The sequence below is a fragment of the Narcine bancroftii genome, chromosome 2 (assembly GCF_036971445.1).
Source record: "Narcine bancroftii isolate sNarBan1 chromosome 2, sNarBan1.hap1, whole genome shotgun sequence".
NCBI lineage: Eukaryota > Metazoa > Chordata > Chondrichthyes > Torpediniformes > Narcinidae > Narcine > Narcine bancroftii.
In genome coordinates, this window is record NC_091470.1 from 141,372,903 (window position 1) to 141,397,731 (window position 24,829).

The following is a 24,829-nucleotide window of genomic DNA, read 5'->3' on the forward strand; positions in this document are numbered from 1 at the left end:
AAAGAAAAGCAGGAAGACGAGCACATACCAATAGATAAAAGGTGTTAATTGGATATAGATACAAGGACAGGAAAGGAAAGGTTGGGAGGGGGTGTGTGGTTGGCTGTGTTAGTGCAGAGCTGGGGGAGACAGGAGAAAAAGAGAGCTAGAGGAGACATGGGAATAGGCGGGTGTGCAGCATCTAGTCAGAGAAGTCGATATTCATGCCATCTGGCTGGAGGGTAGCCAGGCAGAATATGAGGTGCGATTCCTCTAATTTGCAAGCAGTCCTAATCCAGCAGCGTACGAGATCATGGACAGACAAGTCAGTAAAGGAATGGGATGGGGAATTGAAATGTGTAGCCACTGGAAGATCCCTGCCATTGGGCACCTTAATGTCCGCCGCAATGAAGCATTCTCCCAGCCCAGTCTCTCTATTGTAGATCACAACAGAAGCACCAGATGCAGGATTGTTTCAGATCAGATGTCTTGTCAACTCATCCATTCCGCAAAATATCATAGATCACCAGATCAAAACTGACTACAATGCTGTTACTTAGGCCTGTTTCAGTGTTGCCATGGGTTGTAGTCATCAATTGGGAGCAACTGCCCCAAGGAGCAGTGAAAGTAAAATTACAACAAGCAGTTGAGAAAAATGACAGGAGAGTTTCTGACACTGGTAACAAGTTAGTATCTTAATTGTTTTATTAATCCCATTTTTTGAGGCTAGAAATCAAACATTACATTCATAGCATGCAACACACAAGGCACAGTGTACAGGATACTGTACAACAGTGAGAAAGCTTTGAAAAGGAGAATGAAGACAACATGATACAAATTTTGGAGAGTTAGCTTTATGCTAGTTTATTTTGATTATTCAGATAAGTACCCAACTGTACGTGGTCAAAGTCATCATACCCTCCCAATACTGCAAACTGTGTATGAAGCATTGCTGGTGCTCCATCTTGTAACTGAAAGCACACTAGGACTGGGCATTGATCATAAATTTCTTTAAATTTAGTTTCTGGAAGTTTCTAATTAGACAATTCTAAGGAAATGGATTAAAGGAACCAGCCAAGGCATCACTTGTGTCAAACTGTTTTATTACATCTTAAATAACAGTACATTTTAATATAGTTTCTATCTTGCATCCAGCTTTCTGGTAGTACACTGACTTTAAAATTAAATACAAAAGGCAAAAGGAAAGTGAGGAAAGACCTACAGAATTAATGGAGAGTTGCCGGTGCAGGCCTACACACAATTACAGCACATCTGTACAAGTTGGCAGGAATAGAATGGAAAAGCGACTAATGCCAGTAAAGAGCACTTCTGTTTACAGTAAAGTATGGCTGCAGAAATTTCTGCCGTTCAACTCAACAGATTCAGAAAGCCAGAAACCTGTCCCTTACAAAATGATTCTAACATTAAGCTTTCTACAAATTTCATCTTTTAATGGATAAACAGGATGGTTTGTTTAAGAATCATTTGTGAAGATCATTTAAACAGGTCAAGATTGTGTTGGGTGCTACTCCAGCACTTTATTCTTCATTATGCACAGTGTAGCCATGAATACAATGGTTACAATTTAACTGGTGTCTTAAAAGAACATCTATTGACTTAATTCCATAAGCACTTTTTTTTTGCAATTCTACAGCATGCTTCTATAAGAGTTAACCCATGGTAAAAGGAAAAACAAAAAGACTCCCAAAAAAATTAACTTAGAAATTTCAAGATTATTTTCAACATTGAACTTACATCATTTGATACACACAGGACCAAATCCAAGCACAGGACATCTGCAGCTGCTAAAAGCAGGAATCTCCAGTAAGCACAGGCCATTCGGCACTGAGCAACTTTACCAAGAAACCAGTCAGCTTAAAATTCATTGGGGAGTTTTCATTTTTCTATGTTACCCACTAAAGTGTAGAGGGGGAAAAATTACATTTTAAAAACAAGCATTCACTATTAATGACTGTGTCTTGGTTAGTTAGTTCCAACATATTTCCTACGCAATATTTGTGCAACAAAAAGTCCATGACACAGGACATGACCAAAAAAAGATAGCTTTGATACTAATTTACAGTCATTGACAAACCAGGATGACGCTGCTCAAGGACTCCCTTGTTTTCCAGAAAATTTCATACTTAAATTCCTTAGCTAAAAACAACCGAAAAATTGAGATGCGTGTTAACACAAAGTCTTTAAACCCTTAATTGGCAGCAAACCCGCATGGTTTTAAAACTTTAATCTACTGAGAAAAATTATTTATTCATGATTTAACAAGTTTTCTTTTAGTTACATTTTGCGGGATAATAGTGTTTTCAAGACAAAACAAAATAATGGTCCCAAAAGGAATGCGCAATCTCATTTTTATACCACAGAATCTTCCATTTTAAGTTGTCTAACTTTGTGCTCTTCATTATAGCAAAGGTTAAAAGTACATTTTGCCCTTTGAAGTTGAGGGTGTCCAAGTCAGTATCAGTGGATCGGATATGCAACATAATTGAATGTGGAATGATCTTCCAGTCACCTCGGAGTCCCGTCTGCAATCTGGAAAAAAATGAAAGTAATTCATTACTGCTGCACCATAACTCCTTACTTTGGGTGAAATTGGAAATAAACATTCATTGACTGCATGCAACTTGTATGAAAAACAAAACCACAGCTATGTTCAACTTAACTTTCGCTGCCTTGGCACTTGCGATTCTTAGCCTCCAAATCCCTATTCTCTGATCGAGGTCTGCTCATTCCACGATATTTTATTACATCACACCATTCGACTTCCATATGCAGCATAATGGAGTTCAATCCAGATAAGTGTGAGATGATGCATTTTGGAAGGACAAAGGCTGAGGACAGGGCTAATGGTTGGTTACTTAAGAGCGTGGATGAACAGAGGGACCTTGGGGTCCAAATCCATACATCCCTCAAGGTCACTGCACAAGCTGATAGGATAGAAGGTCTATGAGATGCTGGGCTTTATTAATAGGAGGACTGAGTTCAAGAGCAAAGAGGTTATCTTGCAGCTCTACAAATCTCAGGTGAGTCCATACTTATTGTTCATGTTGATGCCATGGAGAGGGTGCGGAGGAGATGTACCAGGATGTTACTTGAATTGGAAAACAAGTCTTATGAGGTAAGGTTAGCAGAGCTGGGACTTTTCTCTTTGGTGCATAGAAAGATGAGAGGAGACTTGAGTCCTTCATAAATTAAATATTGAATATAGGAGTTGGGTTGTTATGGTGAGGTTATACAAGACATTGGTGAGCCAAATTTGGAGTATTGTATGCAGTTCTTGGTGCCAAACTACAGGAAGGATTATTGGTAAGATTGAAAGAGGGCAGAGGAAATTTGCTAGGATGTTGCTGAGTTGTTATAGGGAAAGATTAAACGTCACAACTTTATTCCTTGGAGTGTAGAAGAATGAGGAGATTTGATAGAGGTTTACAAAACTATGAGAGGTATAGACAGAGTATATGCCAGTAGGCACTTTTCACTTAGATTGGGAGATAAATACAAGAAGACATGGGTTTAGGGTGAAAAAGGAAAGGTTTAGGGGGAACTTCACACAGAGTAATGGGAGTGGGGAACAAGCTGCCATCTAATGTGGTAAATACAGGGTGGCTCAAGTTTTAAGAATAAATTGGATAGATACATGGATGAGAGAGGCCGTGGGGGGGGGGGGGGGGGTTATGGAATGGGTGCAGGTAGTGGGATAAGCAAAATGTTTCAGCACAGACTAGAAGGCATGAGTAAAAAGTGAAGGGAGGAAAGTCTAGGAGAGACATCGGGGCTAAGATCTTTTATGTGGGGAGTTGTGGATGCTTGACGGTGGTGGAGGCTGGAACATTAGGAGCATTTAAGAGACTCTTAGACACATGGATGGAAGAAAAAGGAGGATATGGGGTAAGGTAGGTTTAGTCTTTTTTGAGGAATGTATTGGTCAGCACAACATTGAATGACACTGTAGTGTTCTATGTTTTAAATATATGAAAGTTGTGCCCAATTTTCAGCTATTCCCCACAAGCCAGATAATAAGATCAAACAACTTCTTCACCTGAATAAAGGTACTTGTAGTCTGCCTGAGAAGAATGACAAATGAAATGCTGATGCTTCACCAGAGGCTTGAGGTTAATTAGCTTATCAACATGACCAAGTTTACAAATTAACGTAAAGACAACTTTCAAGCAACTGAACACTGCCATTTTCAACATGGCACGTTGTACAGATATAGCTATGGCCAGAGATGTTGTGGAACTAAAAGCATTTTATTAAACATTTGCTTAAAATAAAATCGCAACAGATGATTCCTAAATATCCAATAAGAGGGATGAAAAGAAAATGGACTGAAGGAGGATGCATCACTCGACATTTAAACTTGACACTAACTCAGGATCTAGCTGTTGAGTGGAAAATGCCACTTTCTACTGAAATGATTCTGATCGACACCAACATCCACAGGTCATTTTGTAAATTTGACATGGCAGCTTCCACCCTTAAACCGTTTACCCAGCTCATACATCAATCAAGCTCATTTACAACCCAAAGCCAAAAATACCCACAAAAATCAATTCATCTCTTGTGCTATAAATAAAATGCCTTTTTTTTTTTTAAAGCTACTCATCAGTTTGCTTTATGAATGTCAGATATGGAGTATGTGGCCAGTCAATGTGAGCCAGCCTAACAAAGAATTGCAAAAGAGCTTTTGTCTGAATGCTGAACATTCATCCAGAAACTGTGGGCCTCATATCTCTATTCTCAAATAGCCATTCCAAAAAATGCATCTTTTAACAACTTGCAGTTACACTGGAAGAATATTTACCCTTCCACACTTGTGCCACCTGGTTTGAATGGGGCTTTCTCTTTATAAAAACTATTACAAAATAATGAAGAATCAGAACATTTTATAACTTTTATTCTGAAATGTCATTTTTAAGAGGCCAATATAGATGTCACAAAGGGGGAGCATCATAATAACTACCTCACCAGTTATTTGAAAAAGCCATGTCTTCTAAATAAGCTATGTTTAAAAGTGTGTGCAAACTATGATCGCATTTAAAAAAAGCTTTGATGCTGGATTTTCACAAGTTTGAACAGAGTCCAGTGAAAAAAATAAGCCCGGTAAACTGTGACAATAATAGTAGACGAAGACACGACTGGCCAACAAACCTACAGGTTTAGTTCCAGATCTTCAGAAAACTATCCCACGATCCTGTTGCAACTGCCATCCCATCATCAGTCACACCCAGGCAGCTCACACGGTTATCGTGACCAGCCAGCACACCTGAAACAGTCAAAACTTCAAGGTGAAGGACATGTATTTTGGCTTTCAAGAAGGGAGGGGAGAGTTGACAGTAAAGGACACAAAGCAATTCACTCTTTTATCAATCTAGATTTAGGTTAATGTGAATTAAATATTATAAATTTTAGATTTACCCTGCTAATACATCTGTGGTATTTAACTAAATTATCACACTTTTGGTATGATAAACATTGTAAACTTATTGTTAATATTTTAATGTTATTGACAGAAATATTGCAAAAACCTCTAGGGAACAGAACAGTATCAAATTTAGAGAGCAACTTGCAAAGGGAATATTTACATAACCAAAGAATAAAATGACCACATTAGCATGAAACAAATACCAGCACGGTCCGCTTTCAGAGTATCCCAAACATTGCAATTGAAGTCATCATAGCCAGCTAGCAGGAGTCGACCACTCTTGGAAAATGCCACAGATGTAATGCCACAAATGATGTTGTCATGGGAATACACCATCAACTCCTGATCAGCACGTAGGTCAAACAGCCTGCAGGTGGCATCATCTGAGCCAGTTGCAAACGCATTTCCATTAGGGAAGAACTGAAAGTGAGAAGAGACAGGCATTTATACATAACCTCAGAATATCCTACATTTTATTACCAATGAAGTCTTCCTGAATTTTAGTTATAGATAAAATGTAAAATTAAAACAAGCACTTCACAAAGCAGTCTGATAATATAACAATATTGGCAGTGAGCATCACAGGTTCTTGTATTTCCCTTGATTTAACGTAGTCCAGTGGTTCTCAACCTTTTTTTTCCACTCACATATCACTAAGTATTCCCTATGCCATAGGGGCTCTGTGATAGTTAAGGGATTGCTTAAGGTGGTACGTGAATGGAAATAAAAACTTTGAAAACCCGTTTTAAATCGTACCTAATTGATTCGTTATGTTCACGGTTTCATAACTCCAAAGGAAATGGGCCAATGCAGTGGTTCTCATCCTTCCCTTTCCACTCACATACCATCTTAAGCAATACTTTAATTACAGAGCACCAATGGAATAGGGATTACTTGAAGTGTTATGTGAGAGGAAAGAAAAATGCTGAGAACCACTGACGTAGTCAAAAGACAAAACTTAAATCTGACAATTTGCAATTAATATCCAACTACAAATGTATCTGAAAGATTCTCTTGGTTTAGATTTCCAAGTTTCTATTCACTGAAGCTGCTCCACAGATGTCCGAGGAATGGACCTTCATGCGCCTCAGAATGTCTAAATACCTGAGAACTTGCCTACAAAATTGAAGAAAAAGTTCCAATACTGGCAACGCTTTAGTTTTTCTGGGTTGCTGAACATGGAGTCTTATTTATAACGTCAAGGCCAAGATTGCAGAGAAAAAGTTTCTCCTGCTTTTCAGACACTGCACACAAAGCCTACTGAAAGAGTATGAAATTGAACTCTTCTGGTATCCTCTGCACAATTTAAAACTTTGATGGAATAAGAATGTGATTAAAAAGGTTTTAATATTTGTCCAAATTCAAAATGAACTCCAGAACATAGATTTGATCTGGTACATTTCCTCCAAAACATTCCACTTCATGACAGAAGTGTTTTACATTAAAAAAAATTTGCAATCAAATCTTATCCAACAATAAACATACTAACTTAAACAGGAAAAGCTTGTAAAGTCTTGTGATCACCTTATTTAAAACTTATGCCATTTATTTCAGGAAAGTAATGGATATTTTTACCAAAACTAAATGCCTGGTAGTGAAAAGACAGCATTATACAGCCATGGTGAAAAGCACTAAAAAGACAAACTTACACAAATGGCATTTATATCAGACTCGTGGCCAGTGAAGGTCTGTCGGCACATGCCTTCTCGAATGTCCCAAAGTTTGCCTGAAGCATCACAAGCCCCAGAGACAAAAAGCCTTGTATCAGGGGCGAGGGAAAGGCTCATGACATCACCAGTATGGCCAGTGAAGGTGGTTGTTTGCTGCCCGGTTTCAATATCCCAAAGGGCACTGGTAACACAGAAGAAAAAAAACTTCAGATTACATAACCTATCACGCACGAGTATATTTGAAGTAGTTCAACAATATTAAAGAAATCAAATATTAGGGTTGTGCTTAAATCTGCTTGGATTTTTAAACTCGAGCACTGTTTTTGGATAATCTGAGTGAGAAATCTGTCAGAAAAATTTCAAATCTGCAATACATTTAAAGGAATATGAAGTAGGCCATTTAGGTCCCCGAGTACACAACTCATTCATCAGGATTTAAGTTGAAGTTTACTCTCACATTTCTGCCTGTTAAGGACAACTTTAGTGAGTTTTCAAAGCAAACAAAATGCATTTGGCATTGAATGTTTATATTTTTAAACCAGTGGTTTTAAAACTGTCCTCCTAAACTCACATTCATCCTTAAGTAATCCCTATGCCATTGGTGCTCTGTGATTAGTAAGGGATTGCTTAAGGTGATATGTGCGTGGAAGAAAAAGTTTGAAAGCCATTGTTTTAATAGTCCCTAATTGACTCGTTATGTGCACGGTTACATAACTCCAAAGGAAATGGGCCAGTGACCATTTTTTCCTCAAGCAAAATATTTCAGTAACAGTTGGGTTTCAAACGGATTCTCAACCTTCCCACTCACATCCCAACTTAAAGCAATCCCATAATAATCAGAGCGCCTATGGCATAGGGATTGCTTAAAGTGGAATGTGAGTTGGGCGGTGTGGGGAGTTTAAACATCTGTTTTAAACAAATTGCTGCAAGACAAATATTGCGTGAAAAGAAAGTTGTCCATTTGACGAAGTCAACATAAAAGATTAATTTGTTCAGCAGGAATCGTCAATATAATTTCAACACTAACCAGGTGGTATCTCCTGAACTGGTTACAATTTGGTTATCATCCAGAAAGCGGCAACAGGACAGGTAACCTGCCAAAAGCAACAGTTAAAGTTGAAATCAATAAAATGGAAAATTATAAAAATTCCAAGTTAGCATTAATTTCTTACTAACCTACTCCTGTAGTTTTTAAACTGTGCAGCAATGTGCGTAACATGCATATGATTAACTTTATTCTGCTGTATGGATTCCTTCACCTATCTTTATACAACATCCTTGTACTTTGGGACCACCTAAATAAATGGCAAACTATTCCACAGAATCATATATTATTCAAATATACCCCCAACCCCCCCAATCTCAACCCTGGTCAGGAAAAAGATTCAAGAGCGTGAGATTACACCTCAAATTGAAGGAAGGTTTCTTTCCCATTATCAGATTCCTGTATGAACCCAAAATAGCCAAGTTACGTTGCCGTTACTCCATTCCAACTGATATCTCTCTGCAATTATGCACTTTTGTATCGTCTTAATTGCATTACCATGTCTGAGATGCCTACTAGTCTGCCCATAAAACAACCTCCAATCATTGCATTTCAGTCTAAATTATAGTAAACTTGATCCATCTTCATGCAGGTCCTGCCAGCAGGATTCAATTCCAATCACCTGAAATGGATGCTGGCTTTTGGTGGTGTTTGCATGTTCCTTTTTTGACTGTAGGCTTCCTGAGTGCTCCAGTTTCCTCCAACATTCAAAGGCATGAATCGCAGAAGCCATTCTGATACATGGCTGATATCAATTAATGCGACAATTCAAGAACTATAGCCAGGACTTTCATGTTTGGCACCATTTGTCATCAATGTGCATCACAGGGACCAATTCCTCTTACAGCTGTGGAGACAGTGAGAGACAACACTCTTCTGCTCCAATGACTAATTCTGCTTTGGTTCAGATCCAACATCTGAAAAGGATCCATTTATTACCATACTCTCCTTCCTACCTACCAACCAGTTTTCTATCCATGTCAGCACATTAGATCCTACAGTGTGTTTTCCAACTTTGTACGCCAATATCTTAAGTGAGACCTTGTGAAAACATTTTTTCACCCCCCCCCCCCCCACCCGATGTGATCTACCAGGATTATTGACTGAAGATGGCGTGCAAAATTATTGAGGACCTCTTCCACCCTGTAAACAGCATCATTCAGCTGCACCTATCATCAGGAAGAGATGCAGGAGGATCAATGCCAACACCACCAGGCTAAGGAACAGCTTCTTCCCTCGGGCAGTGAGACTCCTGAACGACCAAAGGAGTTGCTCCCACTAACCATCCGAGACTGGTTTGTACAAAACAATATTTATTTATACGGATAAAATATTTGTCCTGTGTATGCATTGTTTGTGTATTATGCATGGTTGCGTCTACATACTTTGCACCATAGAGAACTTGACAAATACACCATGTAACTGGTGCACCTTGATCATTCTGCTGGTTACATTCTCAAATTCTAGATGGTTTCCCTTTTGTGCATTCAAAAGACTTTTAGAATGTCACAGGGATGCAAAGAAAAGAGGGTTATGGGTGAGGTACAGAAAAATTAGATTGTTGTGGAGTAGGTTTACTCAACATCATAGGCTGAAGGGCTTGTACAATGCTGCAATGTCATATGTTAAATCCATGCTGATCTGGGCTAATCCCATCACTCCTCTCCAAATGTGCAGCAATGACTTCTAATAATTGACTCCAGCTTTCTCCCCACTACCAAAGTCAGGCCATCTAGTACATTTCCTACTCTCTTTTAAAAAATGGTCAAACTTTAGCTGTCCGCCAGACCAAAGAAAACTACGGGAGCGTAGAGAATATTGGAACATAATTACTAATGCATCCACAATCTCAAGGGCCTTCTCGATAAGTAGTCTTGAATGCAGCCTATTGGGACCTGGGGATTTACCAAAAACAATAGCCTTCAATTCCTCCTCTATGATAGTCCCTCAGATGCCTAGTATTTCCGGAACGTCAGGTGCATCTTCCTTAGTGAAGACACGATGCAAATAAATTATTCCAATTGGTCTACCATTTCTTTGTTCTCCATTATGAATTCCTGGTTCTCACAGCAAGGGACCTACATTTGCTTTAACTAGTCTCTTTCTCTTTACGTGCCTATAAGAAGGGTTTGCCATTAGTTTTTATGTTCCCTGCAAGCTTATTCTCGTACTGTATTTCCCCCCTTTGAATGAGACTCCATCTTCCTCTGCTGAATTCTACATTTCTCCCATGCTTCAGGTTTGCTGCTTTTCCTAGCCAATTTATATGACGTTTCTTTGGTTCCAATCATTCCTGATTAGCCACTACTGAGCAGTCTTCCCAGTTTAATTTTCAGAGCAAACAGGGACATACACATTTCACTTTAGTACGATAGTTTGCATGAGGTAATTTGATGCATGTAGGAAAGTGGACATCGCATTTTCAGGTTGCAAAATGATGCAAAATAGATGATGCACTTTGGTGTAAAGGTCATCGATTGATTTGAATCATTACATATTTTTCTTCTCGACATACAATGCTAACCAGATGACTTCAGCATTTTGTTTTTATTAAAGTTTCTAACATTTTCAGTTTTTGCCTTTGGTCAAATTAATGAATACATTTCAAAATTAATCCTAGCATTTGACTAAAGGTCTGCTGCAGCTGAAGGGATAACCGATTGAGCAAACGTCACTGAAAAAAAGTCTTAGAACTTTTACAATGCATATGGTGTATTTCTAAACTTGTGCACAAATCAAAACTGGTTCAATGACCAGCCATGGTTCACTGAAAACTAATAGTTCCAGATGAACTGCGTTATAGTAGTTAATAAACTTCCAATAGTAAAGAACATGTTGCCAAGTTGACTTCAGGTACAAACCATGTAAGCAATATTTCAGAGATTTACATATTTAACAATTTCATTTGTACATAATGCATATAACAAAATGATTGTAGGCTTTAAGCAATACATCAGCCAGTGCATTTCATAATTTTATCTGAGGCAATGCTGGAATGTTTTGGAATTTAAGGAATTTCAATCTATTAAATCTAATTTTGATTCAAAAGAAAGATTTTCAATTAAAAGCTTTAAAAATCTACCATTACTGGCAATCAATCTACAACACAACTAAGTTACAAGACAGATAAGCACAGTCCACATTATCTGGAAAGGCAAAGCTATGTGTGGGAGCAAGTGGTCCATTAAACACAAACTCAAGGTTACTAGTTTAGGCAAATGTAACCTTGGTTTTACTTTACTTTGTAAAATAAATGATAATAGGAATACAAGGATTTTAAAAATAGAACAATACAATCACAACAGTAACTAAAAAAACTAGAGGAACAAAAGATTGACCATAGCGTGTGGTTTAAAGCCAATCGCTTTGGACAACCATTCCCCGACTCAGATCGTCTTACCTATTACAAATCTATTGGAAAAATACCAATAAGATGATAGAATAGAAACCTATTTCAGCAAAATTGTCAGGAACTGAGCTTCTGAATAGCTTCCAGCTTATCAAAGTATTTTAAGAAATCACAATTTTAACTACTAATACAAGTGGAAAAAAGCACAATTAGAAACAAAGTTGGCATTCTGGTGCCAACATGAATCAAGAAAAAAAGTTTTGTCTGGAGTGCTTACCTGTATGCCCAGCTAGCTCACGACTGACACGGACATTTCCTTCACGGGTTTTTAGATTGTAGATGGAACAGATGTTATCCAAACCACCACAAGCAACATAATTACCAGAAGGAGCATATGCACAGGTCATGACCCAGGAAGATCGCAGAGGTATGGCATGAACCTGTTTTATAAAAAGGAGAGTTAGCTTGAGGTTTTGAAGGCTCAATTTTAGTGGGGATACATTGGGGAGAGCAGGCAGAAATAGCAGAATAAATGCTTCCCTATTCCAAATATACAGAGCTTGTTAAGCATTACAAAAGGAGACCAAGATTAAAAAGGGATGACACCCCCCACCCCAAAAAATCTGAAAGAATAACTGAAAATACTAGAAATAGATTGACGGCCAGGCAGCATCTGCAAAAGGGAGAAATTGCTTGTATTTTTGTTGATGACTTTTTATACAGTTCCTATTTCCATGGGTGCTACCTGAACTGTTGAGTATGTCCAATGTAAATTTTGAAAACTCAATTTTTGATTTTTATAAAAAGGAAGACAAAACAATTCAAACAAAGTATTAGTTTTGGATTAAATTTTAACACCTTTGTTTAGAGCTAATTAAAATCCAATTGTAACGGCACACTGGGGGGATTCTCTGGACACAAGAGTATCTGAACCAATGTGAGATGCACACCCAGTACACCTATTTTGAACAATACCTTTGTTTCTCACTCAGGATAAAAGTGTATTATTCAAGAAACAGAGCAGATAAATATTTACTGTATATTTTGATGTTCAAGTTGAGTCTTGAAACCCTCAAAAAGCATTAAAAAAATGGCACCTTAAATTCAACCAAAAAACCCACTCAATGTAGATTCGGTGTTTAAGACGACTCCAGAAGCAACTACCCACTGCCGGTGCTCCCTTACTTCTCTCCACTGCCAGGTGCCACCATAACCCACAAAGATATTCTAGAATTGTAGAGCCTGAGGACACTGCTCCTGCCCAGGAGCTGACACAACTGTGGTTCTTGCATAAAGCACATTCAGGCAGCAATCCAACGCAGACAACACCGGACGCAATGATGAGAATGGAATTGCTGTCGCCGACTCCAGCTGCAGCCGAGGCTGAAGACTCGGACCCAGCTCTGTTTGACATTTTCCCAGCTAAAGGTTTTTAAACTTGCTTAATTACAGATTGGTTACTTGGTGATTGGGGTGTTGTAACAAAGGAAATCTCCTGGCATCTTTAAAACCAGTTTCTGGAAGGTGATCAAAAGTTCTGCCAAACTGGCTATTGAACTTTTGGCTATTAAGGAAATACAAGCTGATGAGGTGGGTACATTGAGAACATAGAACTTTACAGCACAAGAACAGACTCTTCAGCCTACAAGTCTGATGAACACGATATCCATTTCAAATTAAAACTCTGCTGCTTGCACTTGATATTCTTCCATTTCCAATGGACCCATGACTGTGTGACCAGGCACAATTCCAATGCCATCTACAAGTTTGCCGATGACACCACAGTTGTTGGCAGAATCACAAATGGCAATGAGGAAATGCACAGGAGGGAGATAGATCAGCTCGTTGAATGTAATGACAACAAACTTGCACTCAACGTTAGCAAAACCAAGATGATGATTATGGACTTCAGAAGAAGTCAGGGGAGAGTCAAGAACTTCAAACTCCTGGGTGTCAACATCTCCAAGGATCTGTCCTGGAGCCTCCATGTTGATGCAATCACAAAGAAAGCTTGCCAGCAGCTATACTTTGAGAATATCTGAAGAGATTTGGTAAGTCACCAAAGACTCTTGTAAACTCCCACCATGGCAAGCATTCTGGCTGGTTGCATCACTGTCTGGTACGGAGGAACCAACTATCAGGACAGGAATAAACTCCAGAAAGTTGTTAACTCAGCCTGTGACATCACAGACACAAGACTTCACACCATGGAGGGCATCTACATGTAGCAATGTCTTTAAAAAAAAAGCAGCCTCTATCCTCAAAGACCCACCACCATCCAGGCTACACCCTTTTTACTCTGCTACCATCAGGAAAAGGCACAGGAGTCTCAAGACTAGCACTCAACAGCACAAGGACAGCTTCTACTCCACCGCCATCAGATTCCTGAGTATGAATGAATGAAAGACATTGCCTTATTGTGCACTACTATTTTAAAATGTATAGTAATGTCATAAGATGGTTATAATGTGAATGCTGCAAACCACCTAATTTCATGACTTGTTCAAGACAATAAATCCTGATTCTGTTAATCATCTATCTACCTAGAAGCCTCTTAACCACTATTGTATATGGTTCCACCACTACTCCAAGAAAACCAGAACATCTGGCGTGATTTTTGCCCAACACATCTTCCTCCCCCTCACCTTTAACACTTTTCCAAGGAGTGACACATTTTCCCTGGGGAAAATATGGAGTATCCATCCTATCAATACCACTCAATTTTAAAACAAACGTATCAGGTTACCACTCACCCACTTATGCTCCAGAGAAAACAACCCAAGTTTGTAAAATATCTCCCCATATCTAGACTAAAATAGGCAATTTCTTTGTCAACTTCTGTACCCTTTCCAAAGCCTGCACACCCTTCCTGTAATGGGGCAACCAGAATTGCACACATTATTCCAAGTTTGGCCTCAACAAAGTTTCAACATGACTTCCTTGTTTTTACACTCAACGCCCCATTCATTGAAGCCAAGTTTACCATATGCCTTCTTTACCACCCTATCAACTTTCGTGGCCACTTTCAACGAGTTATGGACCTGGATCTCCAAATCCTTCTGCATATCAGTGTTTAAGAGCCCCATGATTAAGTGTATACGCCCCCCCCCCTCCAACCACCAATATTTGACCTCCAACAGTGCAATATCTCTGCTATTTCTCTTAGGGAACAAATCATACATTATAATGCTAAAGATGTAGCTACAAAAGTAGAATCTTCTTCAGGTGGTGGGCACAGTATGAGAATGGATGATGACTGTGTAATATTAAAATTTAAAATAACTGTACTACCTCAAAGAAATCAAACAAGGATGATAAAATTAAATTTCAAGTACCAATGAAAGTCCATACAACAAGGGCAACGAAGGGGTGCCCAGTTCAATGCAGGCCAAGAGCAGCTCTATTTAAGACAAGCTCAAGTTTGCATAACAAAGGGACAAAAAAAAAATTGATCAGGTGACCACGACAGTCAGATCACATTTGACAAAGGCACAGTTGTGAATTACAAAACGAATGAGAGTAGGGTAGAAGCCAAAGTATTAAAAATGTGGAAGCAGGCATTCTATGTAATACAATGAACACGGTCAGACATTCAGATAAACGTCAAAAACACCAATGTGAATTCATACACACAGAAGGGGTTGCCTTCATGGGCAGAAGAGTTGTAGTGTGAATAAAAGCTCACTCTGGAGTGAGAACGTATGCTTTTATTAGCTTATAACTGAGGGTAGTGTCTTACAGTGGTCTTCAGAGGGGCTCAGGGTTTAGGCAGGAAACCAGGGTTACATATGGGTAGATGGGGCGGAGCCAGCCATCATAACTCACCCCCAGTGAATCTCAGTTCACTACAAGAGTCTCCTGATCACAGTGAAGAGAGTGTCTGTAAAATTCCTAACTTTTTAGTTGAACAGGAAACTAACTGGGTACTTAATAATTGGAAGAGGAAAGGAGTTTGGAATTTGGGATGGGGGTGGGGAGTCAATTTAGAAGAAAGAATGTCCAATAATGAAGACAATTAACAATGTCTATATAAAATGGAAGCTAGAGGCCATGACCCAGCCACATTCCATCATTCAGGCCAGTGTAAATTTAATGTTTACTGATCACGATCAAACCCAATGCTCTGTGCCTTTTGCCTCCCAAAATAAGAATAATGAAAACCTATTTATAATTTAGGTGCAGCCATGAAAAGTTTTAAAGCAAATTCAATTCCAAATTTCAGACTGAACTCACCTTGTTTGTGGTGTAGCTATCCCAGATGATCAATTTCCCATCTTGGGAGGCACTGACAAGCAGTCTACAGGGGGAAAAAAATACAGCTGATACCACTTTCAGAATTACCAAGCGTAGGTCCAAACATGGTTTCAAATTCTAAAATAAACATTTTTAAAATTTCATACATCCTACAAAGTATCTTTCAGAAAGAATTACCTGGAGTACCTTGTGCATAATAAAACAAGCAAAGTGCATCCCTCAGAAGATCCATTATTTAATTAATATTAGCTAATCACAAGGATCATCTCAGGTGTTATTTCAACAGGTTAGAACATTATTCACTTCTCAAATTATTTCCTCCTCATACTTGCAAAAAATATTTAATGGAATTTCTTGAATAACTATTATTCAAATATTTGCAACATAAATGATTTTCCTTTACCTCTATAAATTTCACTTTGAAATTTCATATGGGTCCCTTTATTGAATCCCAAAGGATTTTAATATTAAAACATTAGAATTATAAGACTCAATTTCAAAAATTGTTATTAATATCTTAATGTTTTGGAATACAAAATGAAACTTAAGCACATAAGAATGCTAGGTGCCATCAGAGAGATTGAATGTAATGCACTGACACTCAAGCAGCAGTGTAATTCATAAGTTAAGGAAAATGTCACAAGGTTCAAATGTTTTTTGTATTGTGATAAAATTAGAAGGAATATTTTTCCACTTTCATAGCAGTAAATGCAGGAATACACCTGAGATCTTCCCTAGTACGTCATTAAATATCAAGGGTTTAATAACTTGAGGAAAGCAAAGGTCTACAACACATTAAAATCTAAAACTAACTTTACTGTACCATCTCACAATTGACTGCAATGCATTTTATAATAGTAACAAATCAGACTAATTCTTGCAAGTTTAAGGTTATTTAAAATTATAATTACAAAACACGGGCAACTGAATCGCTATAACGTGGCTTCCGCATATCACTGCCATTGTTTTCAAATTTAAGCTCCAACTACAAAACATCAATGTGTTTTCTCCCCAAAGATGTATAATTTATTAATTAGATTGTGTAAGTATTTCAGAAGATTATCGCATGGTCTACAACTATCAAATATTATGATGTGCTCTACAAATACAAAAAGCACTGTGCTGTGCATTATTTTCATGAAACAAAGCTGTAAACAGCAAATCATCCAAGAGCAGGCCTGAGTAAGCAATTTTATTAAAATATGAATATTTAATAAATGCATTCAAAAGGAAGTCTGATTTACTTATCATCTTTTGAGACAAAATTCCTCTTCTGCTATTAAATGCAACTGAAAATCACTGATTGACATTCCTAAGTCAAATTAGACTTACTGTGCACAAAACTTGCAGAAACATTGGAACACACTATTTTATCTACACCTGAATAACTCCATTCCCTGATGATTCCTCAGGTGTGAGTATATCTTATCACATGGCAGTTAGATTTGCCTAATTGGCCACACTGCACCTGCCTCCATTTAATTAACTGGCAAATTAGTTTGTATTCTCACACATGTACTTGGATCTTGACCATTTTTCACATGAAAGGGAACAATGCATTTCTGTAGCATGTTTTGTGACCTTGGACAGTTCAGAAATTTACAGCCAGTGATATAATTTTGATGGATAGTACTCTTATAACAGTATATTGTCTCTTCAAGTCTTAAGTTGTTGAATACTCAGTACTACAGGTGCAATGTGGGGCTAGCTGCAGAAAGGAAATTACTCTACTGAATTTCCATAAAAGGGAAGAGATATAAAAATGCCCAAAGCTAGTCTGCAGGCTTGCAGCTTTGGCGATAGGACTCATGAAATTCCAGTAAAAGGACAAATGTTCCAGAGCACATCTTGAAAGTATTGAGAGACAAGAAAGAGTGGGTGTGGAGAAGTCGATTCTAGTAGAGGAACAGTCTAGGTTATGGGAAGAAGGCAGAAGAGCAGGGAAAATATATCAATGTCAAAATCATAATTTGATCAGTCAGAATGAAAAATCCAATAAAAGGGTGCCAGCTCTCATTCAAGTCACCCAAAGCCAAATTTGCATTACAGATCATTCTTGCTTTCAATATCCCAATAGCTGTTGGAAAGATATTGTTCTTGAACCTCAAGATGCTGGTCTTCAAGCTTCTATGGCTTCTTCCTCAAGGTAGCAGTGAGAATACACTGTGACAAGGATGCTGGGGTCCTTTATAATGTTGGCTGCCTTCTTGAGATAGCATCTCACATAGATGTTTTCAATGGATAGATCAGAGGCTGTGATGAACTTGACTATGTTTGCTACTTTCTGCAGCCTTCTGTGTTCCTGGGCACTCAAATTACCAAACCAGGTAGTACTGCAATTAGTCAGCGTACTTTCTACATCGTACCTATAGCACCAGTCTTCAACATGCCAAATACTTCAGACTTTTGAGAAAGAAGAGACAGTATACCATCTTCACAGTTGCCTTGATGTGCTTGCTCTAAGAAAGGTCTTCAGGAACTTGAACCTACTAATTTATTCCACCTCCATCCGAACAATACAAAAAGGTACATGGGCCCTTGGCCTCCCCTTCCAAAAATCAACAATAAGCATCTTGGTCTTGGTGACACTGAAAGCAAGATGGTTGTTCTGGCATTACTCAAACAAATTATCAATCACTCCCTGCATTCTGATTCATCATTTTCAGTTATTCAGCCTACTAGAATGGTGCAATAGTAATTTTATAGATTGCTGAGCTGAACTTGACAACAGTCATGAGTACTGGAATAAAGCAGGAGATAATGCCAATCCACACTGATTGGGGCCTGCTGACGAGGAAGTCAAGGATCCAGTGGTTGGGGGACCAGCAGATTCTCAGATCCCTTAGATGGCCATTTGTTTTACTGGTATAATAAGTGTTGAATGTCAATGAACACAAACCGACGTAGATGTTTTTGTGGTCTAGGTTATCTAACAGAATGCAGGGCCTGCGGGATGTGTCTCCCATTGACCTTTTGTGACAAAAGGTATTGCTACTTTTGGGGAGCCATGGATACATCCTGAGATTTCTCCACATCAAAGTATCCTGTCATTTAAACATTACTTTTCTCTTGCATTTGATCTCCCAAGATACCACACTTCATATTTGTTTGGATTAAACTCCATCTCCCATTTCTCTACCCATATCATCTATCTCCTGCTGCATCCTTTGACAAACTTCTACACTACCGGCAACTTCACAAATTTATGTTTTGTCTGAAATGTTACTAATCAGCCCATCTTCATCTCCACCCCTCCCCCCGCCAAATCATTTATTCATGATTCCATGTGCATTAATTTTCTGGAGCGTCAAAAAATTACCGGCTTTGTCAGATGCCTCACTAAAGTTCACATGGACAACATCTCATTATCAATTTTCCTCACTCAAAAAACTTGATCAAGTCAGCAACATCTAACGTGCCCCAATAAGACCATCCTTTTACCAAATACCAGGGAATCCTCTCCCAACAGCTTCCCCATCACTGATGCAAGACTCAATTTGGGCAGCACAGGATCAAGGGCCAAAAGGGCCTGTTACCGTGGTGCATTTCTAAATTAAATGAACATCTCCAGTCCTCTGGGACCTCAAACTATGTTTAGAGAAGCTATGAAAATCAAGGCCCTAGCAAGCTTTTCTCTTGCCTCACCCAACAACCTGTTTTGATCCATTGGCCCCAGTGAACTTATCCAGCTTAGTGACCCAATACCACCTCCTTCTTAGTACCTCCTGTTAATAAAAAAAAACTTGCAGTGTCATAATGTGAATAACCAAAATCCAATTTGTGAAGTTCTATCACACAACTTTGGAAGCTTATTGACTATAAACCTTTCCTTTCAGGAAATCCAGTTTGACAAAATACTGGAGTAGCTTAAAGCAGGTATGAATGCAACCAAACAAGCTTCTCATGAAAAATAATTACTGAATTGGCCTTATCAAGCGAATGCCTATCATAGCTATGCTTGCAATGCATACTCAAATTTTAGTTCCTTTCTTTGGATTACAGTATATTTAGCTGGAGTCCTAAATTAATTTTGTCTCTTACTACATACATTTCAATCATTGGTGATAAGTGTATAGTATAACAAATACATGATTAACAATTCATAAATATGTTTTCACAAAAAACCTGTATTTATGTTGTGCACGAGATTCCCTCCAGAGTCATTAGGTAATGAAAACAGGGGCTTTGGGAATATATTACCTTCAAAAAAAATTCCATTAAAATAATGCTGTGCCAATTATTAGACTGCTCGTTACCTCCATAATTGACATTTTTTATTCTATAGAGCTGCTCTACACCATCACCATTTATCTGAACCCAATATTAACACTTAGAAAACAATAACTAATGATATACGCACCTGGAGTCAGTACCCCAGTGCATTGCATAAATTTTAGCAAGGTGGCCTCGTAGTGTTCGCCTAGTACGCATCTGAATTCGGCCCACAGGATCAATGTTAGCTGTGATCTACAAGGCAACAAAAATTATACTTCATCAGATAACCATTCAATTATTTCACATTAATTATCAGTCAGTACAATTATCAATAATCTGTAAACATCCAGTGATTGAAAGGCTCTCAGGAGCTAAATAACCAAATGGTTTTTTGTAAATGAAATTGACTAATTAAGGTTCATAATAAACCTTGGTCACATGAGCTTCTTATCTGAGGAAGGATACTTATGAATAAGCTCTGATGGACTCTGCCCTGATCTCCTTAACCAACATGACACTTCATAGTCAAGTTCAAAATTTTATTGCCCTTCAAATCAAGTTAACTCAGAAAAGAAACAGAATTAGAGACTCTTATAAAATTCCTGAATCTGAAAGTTAAAAAAATGGCAGGAAAGACATTTCACTATTAAGTACCCAAAGATGAAAATAAAGTTAAACCAAAATGTTCCAAATCTTTAAATTCATAATGAGATTAATTATTTTGGGCAACTGTGCTTAAATTATCAGTTTCAGATCTCAAGTATGACCAAGTACACTTCTTTACTGTGAAATAATTTCAATAGATAAGTGGACTTAATATGCTCTGTGGACTCCTGCCTGAAATTCACTGTCTTTATGCTTTAAAATCATCCCATCATTTAAAGAACAATAGTCCAATCAAATGTTTTCATTCCTTACCCAAATCACAGGCAAATGAATATGTTGGAAAACAATTGTTTACTGTCAGATAATCTTTCAAGCAAGTTGTATGTAATATCATGCACTGTGGAACGTCATTGGTGGCTAAAAGCAAAAAGACCCAACTAAAAGGGAAGTCTGTTGCACTGCTAAGTGAATCCCTTTAATTGAACCTATATATTCAAAGTGCACAGAATGAAACAAAATCTTGTGTAAACGGAAAAGGAAACAAGTCCATGGACTTAATACTGAAACAAGTAAATATCAGCACAATGGGAGCATGAACATGTACCAAAAAATGTTGCTAACATTGTGCACATTTCCAGAAAGTCACTAACCTCCAACTGTGAATAATTCTGCAGTATGAACCACTAAACTCCATGTAAATAGCTGGAGTGGGGTAAGCTGTAATTTGTTTTCAACCAGAAATAAAACTGCACAATAATACTTGTTCAATTCTTCAAAGTTCTGGTCTCCATCTTGATTGCCACTTAACTAGATTTGTTCTTCTATTATCTCCAATATCTTAGATAACTCACAATTAATCTAAAACATGCCATAGTATTTCCTCAATACATACCATAATATCAAACCTTAAAATTCTCACTTTAGCCCCAATTTCCAAATTATAAATCCCCCAATATTTATTTCAGGTCAATAACTTTCAATTCTTAATGCAATGTCTTCATTCCCTTCCATTAGATGACCCCTAATTGGTGTTTAGAACAGTCTTTCCTATGCTGAAGTATTTAAAAGAAAAAAATCTGAGCATTTTGAATCCCGTTACCTGGGCCAAAGTAGCATCCGCACATGCTTTTCTGGCATCCTGAAAAGGAATAACAGGATAGTAATAAACAAACACCGACACATCTCAATAAATGTTAACCCTGAAACATCAAAAGATTATACAACATTAATCCAATAAGATCCACACAACACATCATTCTACCTGGGCAGTTGACAGGCCAAATGAATTTTCCAGTGAGAAGAAATGAATCCCCTCTCTTCTTCTGATCTCTTCCCCCCCCCCCCCCCCATTTTTTGTCTCCTTTTTCACACTGTACCCCACTTATTCTCATCCTTCCCATGGCTATTCTATTCCACCTTCATTTCATCAAAAGACCCTGCTGCCACCCCCCCCCCACCCCCCTTACAGATCCATCAGGTTCAACTTGCCCATCTCTCCCGTAATAGCTTCCATATCACCACTATTATCTCATCTACTTATCACACTCTTACACTTTATTTCTCCTTATCAACTCCCACCCCACCCTACTTAACTCCCCTTCCTCCACCTGGCCCTTTTCACATCTCGTCTTTCTCCTTGTCTGGCACCTTCAGATTTCAGATTTATTGTCAGAGTACATACATCATATACAGCCCTGAGATTCCTTTTTCCTACAGGTGCGCAAAAATTACAATGCTTGTGCAAAAAAAAACTGTACAGTGTAAACATGTAAACAAATAAAGAACTGCAAACAATCAAAAATACAAACTGACTGCAACAGAGAATAAAAAGAAAATCAATGAAGTGCGAAAGTAAAAGTCCTTCAAAGAGTCAGAGTTTGTCGTTGAGGATTCTGATGGTGGAGGGGTAGCAGCTGTTCCTTAACCTGGTGGTGTGAGTCCGGTGCCATCTATACCTGCCTCTAGGTCAGCCATCACTCCTTCCTGGTTCACCAATCTGCTACTAGCCCTGTTCAACCTTTCTCACTTTTACTCCATTATACTGCTAATCTCTCTGCATTCTCAACATTGAAAGATTTTGCACAAAACGTTAACCATTCTTTTTCTCCCACAGATATTGCTAGACCCGCTGACAACTTCTGGCAGACTTTTTTGCTTCAGATTCCAGCTTTTGCAGTCTTGTCTCTTCAATACAAAGTCATGGAAAAATTCAGTTACTGCTCATCCTTCAAAATCCCATGGAAATTTAATGATCAACCAGGTCAAGGGTGTGAAATGTTGGATGAGTTCTAAAATAATGCAGCAAGTTTCATTTTTAAAAAATTCTTGAATCAGAGTCATACAGCATAGAACAGACTCTTCAGCCCATCTCATCCGTGCTGATCAAATTGGCATTCTGGGCTAATCCCATTTGCCTGCATTTGGTCTATATCCCTCTAAGAACATGAATCTGAAGATTTAGAACTAGATTTAATTTTACAGCTTTCTCTGACAAGTTGAATTTATGACTTTTCATTAACATGTTAAATAACTCTGGTTTAGAACTTGATGTAAAGTGATATCTATCTTCAAAAATGTAATAGAACCACAAATTTATCATTGCCATCAATTTAGAATGGATTCAGAAACCCAGAAGTGTTGTTAGCGTTTCAAAATGGCTCTCCGGCATTTCTACTTTCATTTTTTCCCCCTTTTCTTGAATAGTGGAATGAAAATCTGCTTGATGGTTTTGCACAACGTCAACCCAGTTCACTGAAATTGTTATCAAAAGCATAAATCTACTGAATTAAGGACTAATTGCTAAATGTGAGTCAAAAGCTGAGACAGTGATGATTTTGATAATTAAAATGTGAATTGGGAGTTTTCCCCCCTTGGAGCAGAGAGAGTGTGGGAAAGAAAACAAGGACACAATCAGAGATGACCTAGTAATTGTGATGAGTGGTGAGGTCATTTCGAGATAGCAATAAAGGGTTTAACTGTTAACATGGAGGGAGCTTAAACATAAGCAGTACTGCTCAGATACTCTGCACACAAATCTCAAAAGCAGCTACATATTCAGAAACGTTCTTTGCTTTACCCAAAGATTGTGATAGCTTTCATGAGCAGTGTCCAATTTTCCCCATACGAGAAAATACAGGCCCAACAATCTTGTAGAAATCAAGATTTTAACAGGTCCCTTAAAACATCAAGGAACACAGTGGAGGGGAGTATTTAACATTTACAAAAGCTGAAACAAATATGATCCATATTAAGACATTGGAGAAATCAAAGGTTAATAGCACAAGAAGCTGTCATTCAGCTGGCTGCATTGATACCTTTAAAAAAAGGTGGTGTAATTTCACTTCCCACATAATGGAAGATTAAGGCTCTTCAAGAGAGCTTGTTTGGCAGAAGCTGGTTTTTAATTCAATCTCAGGCTATAGGTGGTATTAGCAGATTCAGCATTTATTGTCCACCAATAATTCCCTTTGACACTAATGACCTGCTACATCATTTCAAAGAGGAGTTGAAACAACCATCTTGTTGACATAGGGCCACATTCTAGATCACATTGGGCAAGGATGGCACATTTTATTTCACGATAAACCACAGGTTAGATTTTCTTTAAATCCCGCAACTGATCAGCAATAAAAATTACATGTTAAATTGACTAGCCTTTAACCCTTAACCACTAGACTATTGTTCTCGTAAATTAAATGCTCCTATTAGAGTTGTAGAGTCAGCATTTTACAACAAGGAAATAGGCCTTCAGTCCAATTTGCCCATGTTTATCAAGTGAGTTACTGAAGCTGGTCCCATTTGGTTATGTTCATCCCATATTCCTCTAAACATTTCCTACCCATGTACCTACCTGTCCAAATGTCTTTTAAATGCTGTTACCAGTTCCTCTGGCAGCTTCGATTTTATACCCATGACTCTCTGAATAAAAAAGGTGCATCTCAGGTTCCAATTAAATCTCTCTTGTTTTAACTAGTTTTAGATTCCCCTCACCCGGGAAAATGAGACGACTTAACCTTCTTTATGCCCCTTACAATTTTATAAATCTGTATAGTCCCCTTTCAGCCTCCAATAAAAAACAAGTCCCAGCCTATAAAACCTCTTTATAATCAAGGTAACAATCTCACGAATGTTTTTCATTCTTTCCAGCTTAATGAAATTCCTTCCATAAGCCAAGTAACCCATCTGCATACAACTTTCCAAACGTAGTCTCACCAATATCTTGTGTAGTTATTACATGACATCCCTGCTCCTGTACTCAATGCTCTGAC

General features: G+C 38.1%; 1 protein-coding gene across 2 annotated transcripts in view; it reads right to left on the bottom strand.

The window, feature by feature from the left end:
* Window positions 1-1,065: 1,065 nt before the first annotated feature.
* LOC138754269 (guanine nucleotide-binding protein G(I)/G(S)/G(T) subunit beta-1) overlaps window positions 1,066-24,829 on the bottom strand; it is a 61,634-nt gene continuing 37,870 nt past the window's right edge. Inside the window, exons 3-11 of one of the 2 annotated variants that reach the window (XM_069918255.1) lie at window positions 21,661-21,699; window positions 20,101-20,207; window positions 15,720-15,783; window positions 11,764-11,926; window positions 8,120-8,186; window positions 7,072-7,273; window positions 5,626-5,842; window positions 5,149-5,263; window positions 1,066-2,529 (exon numbers count right to left, since the gene is read on the bottom strand). In XM_069918255.1, coding sequence (XP_069774356.1) covers window positions 5,157-5,263; window positions 5,626-5,842; window positions 7,072-7,273; window positions 8,120-8,186; window positions 11,764-11,926; window positions 15,720-15,783; window positions 20,101-20,207; window positions 21,661-21,699 — 966 coding nt within the window. In that variant the 3' untranslated portion in view covers window positions 1,066-2,529; window positions 5,149-5,156. The remainder of the gene's footprint in view (window positions 2,530-5,148; window positions 5,264-5,625; window positions 5,843-7,071; window positions 7,274-8,119; window positions 8,187-11,763; window positions 11,927-15,719; window positions 15,784-20,100; window positions 20,208-21,660; window positions 21,700-24,829) is intronic. The other variant, XM_069918254.1, reaches the window with a different exon arrangement.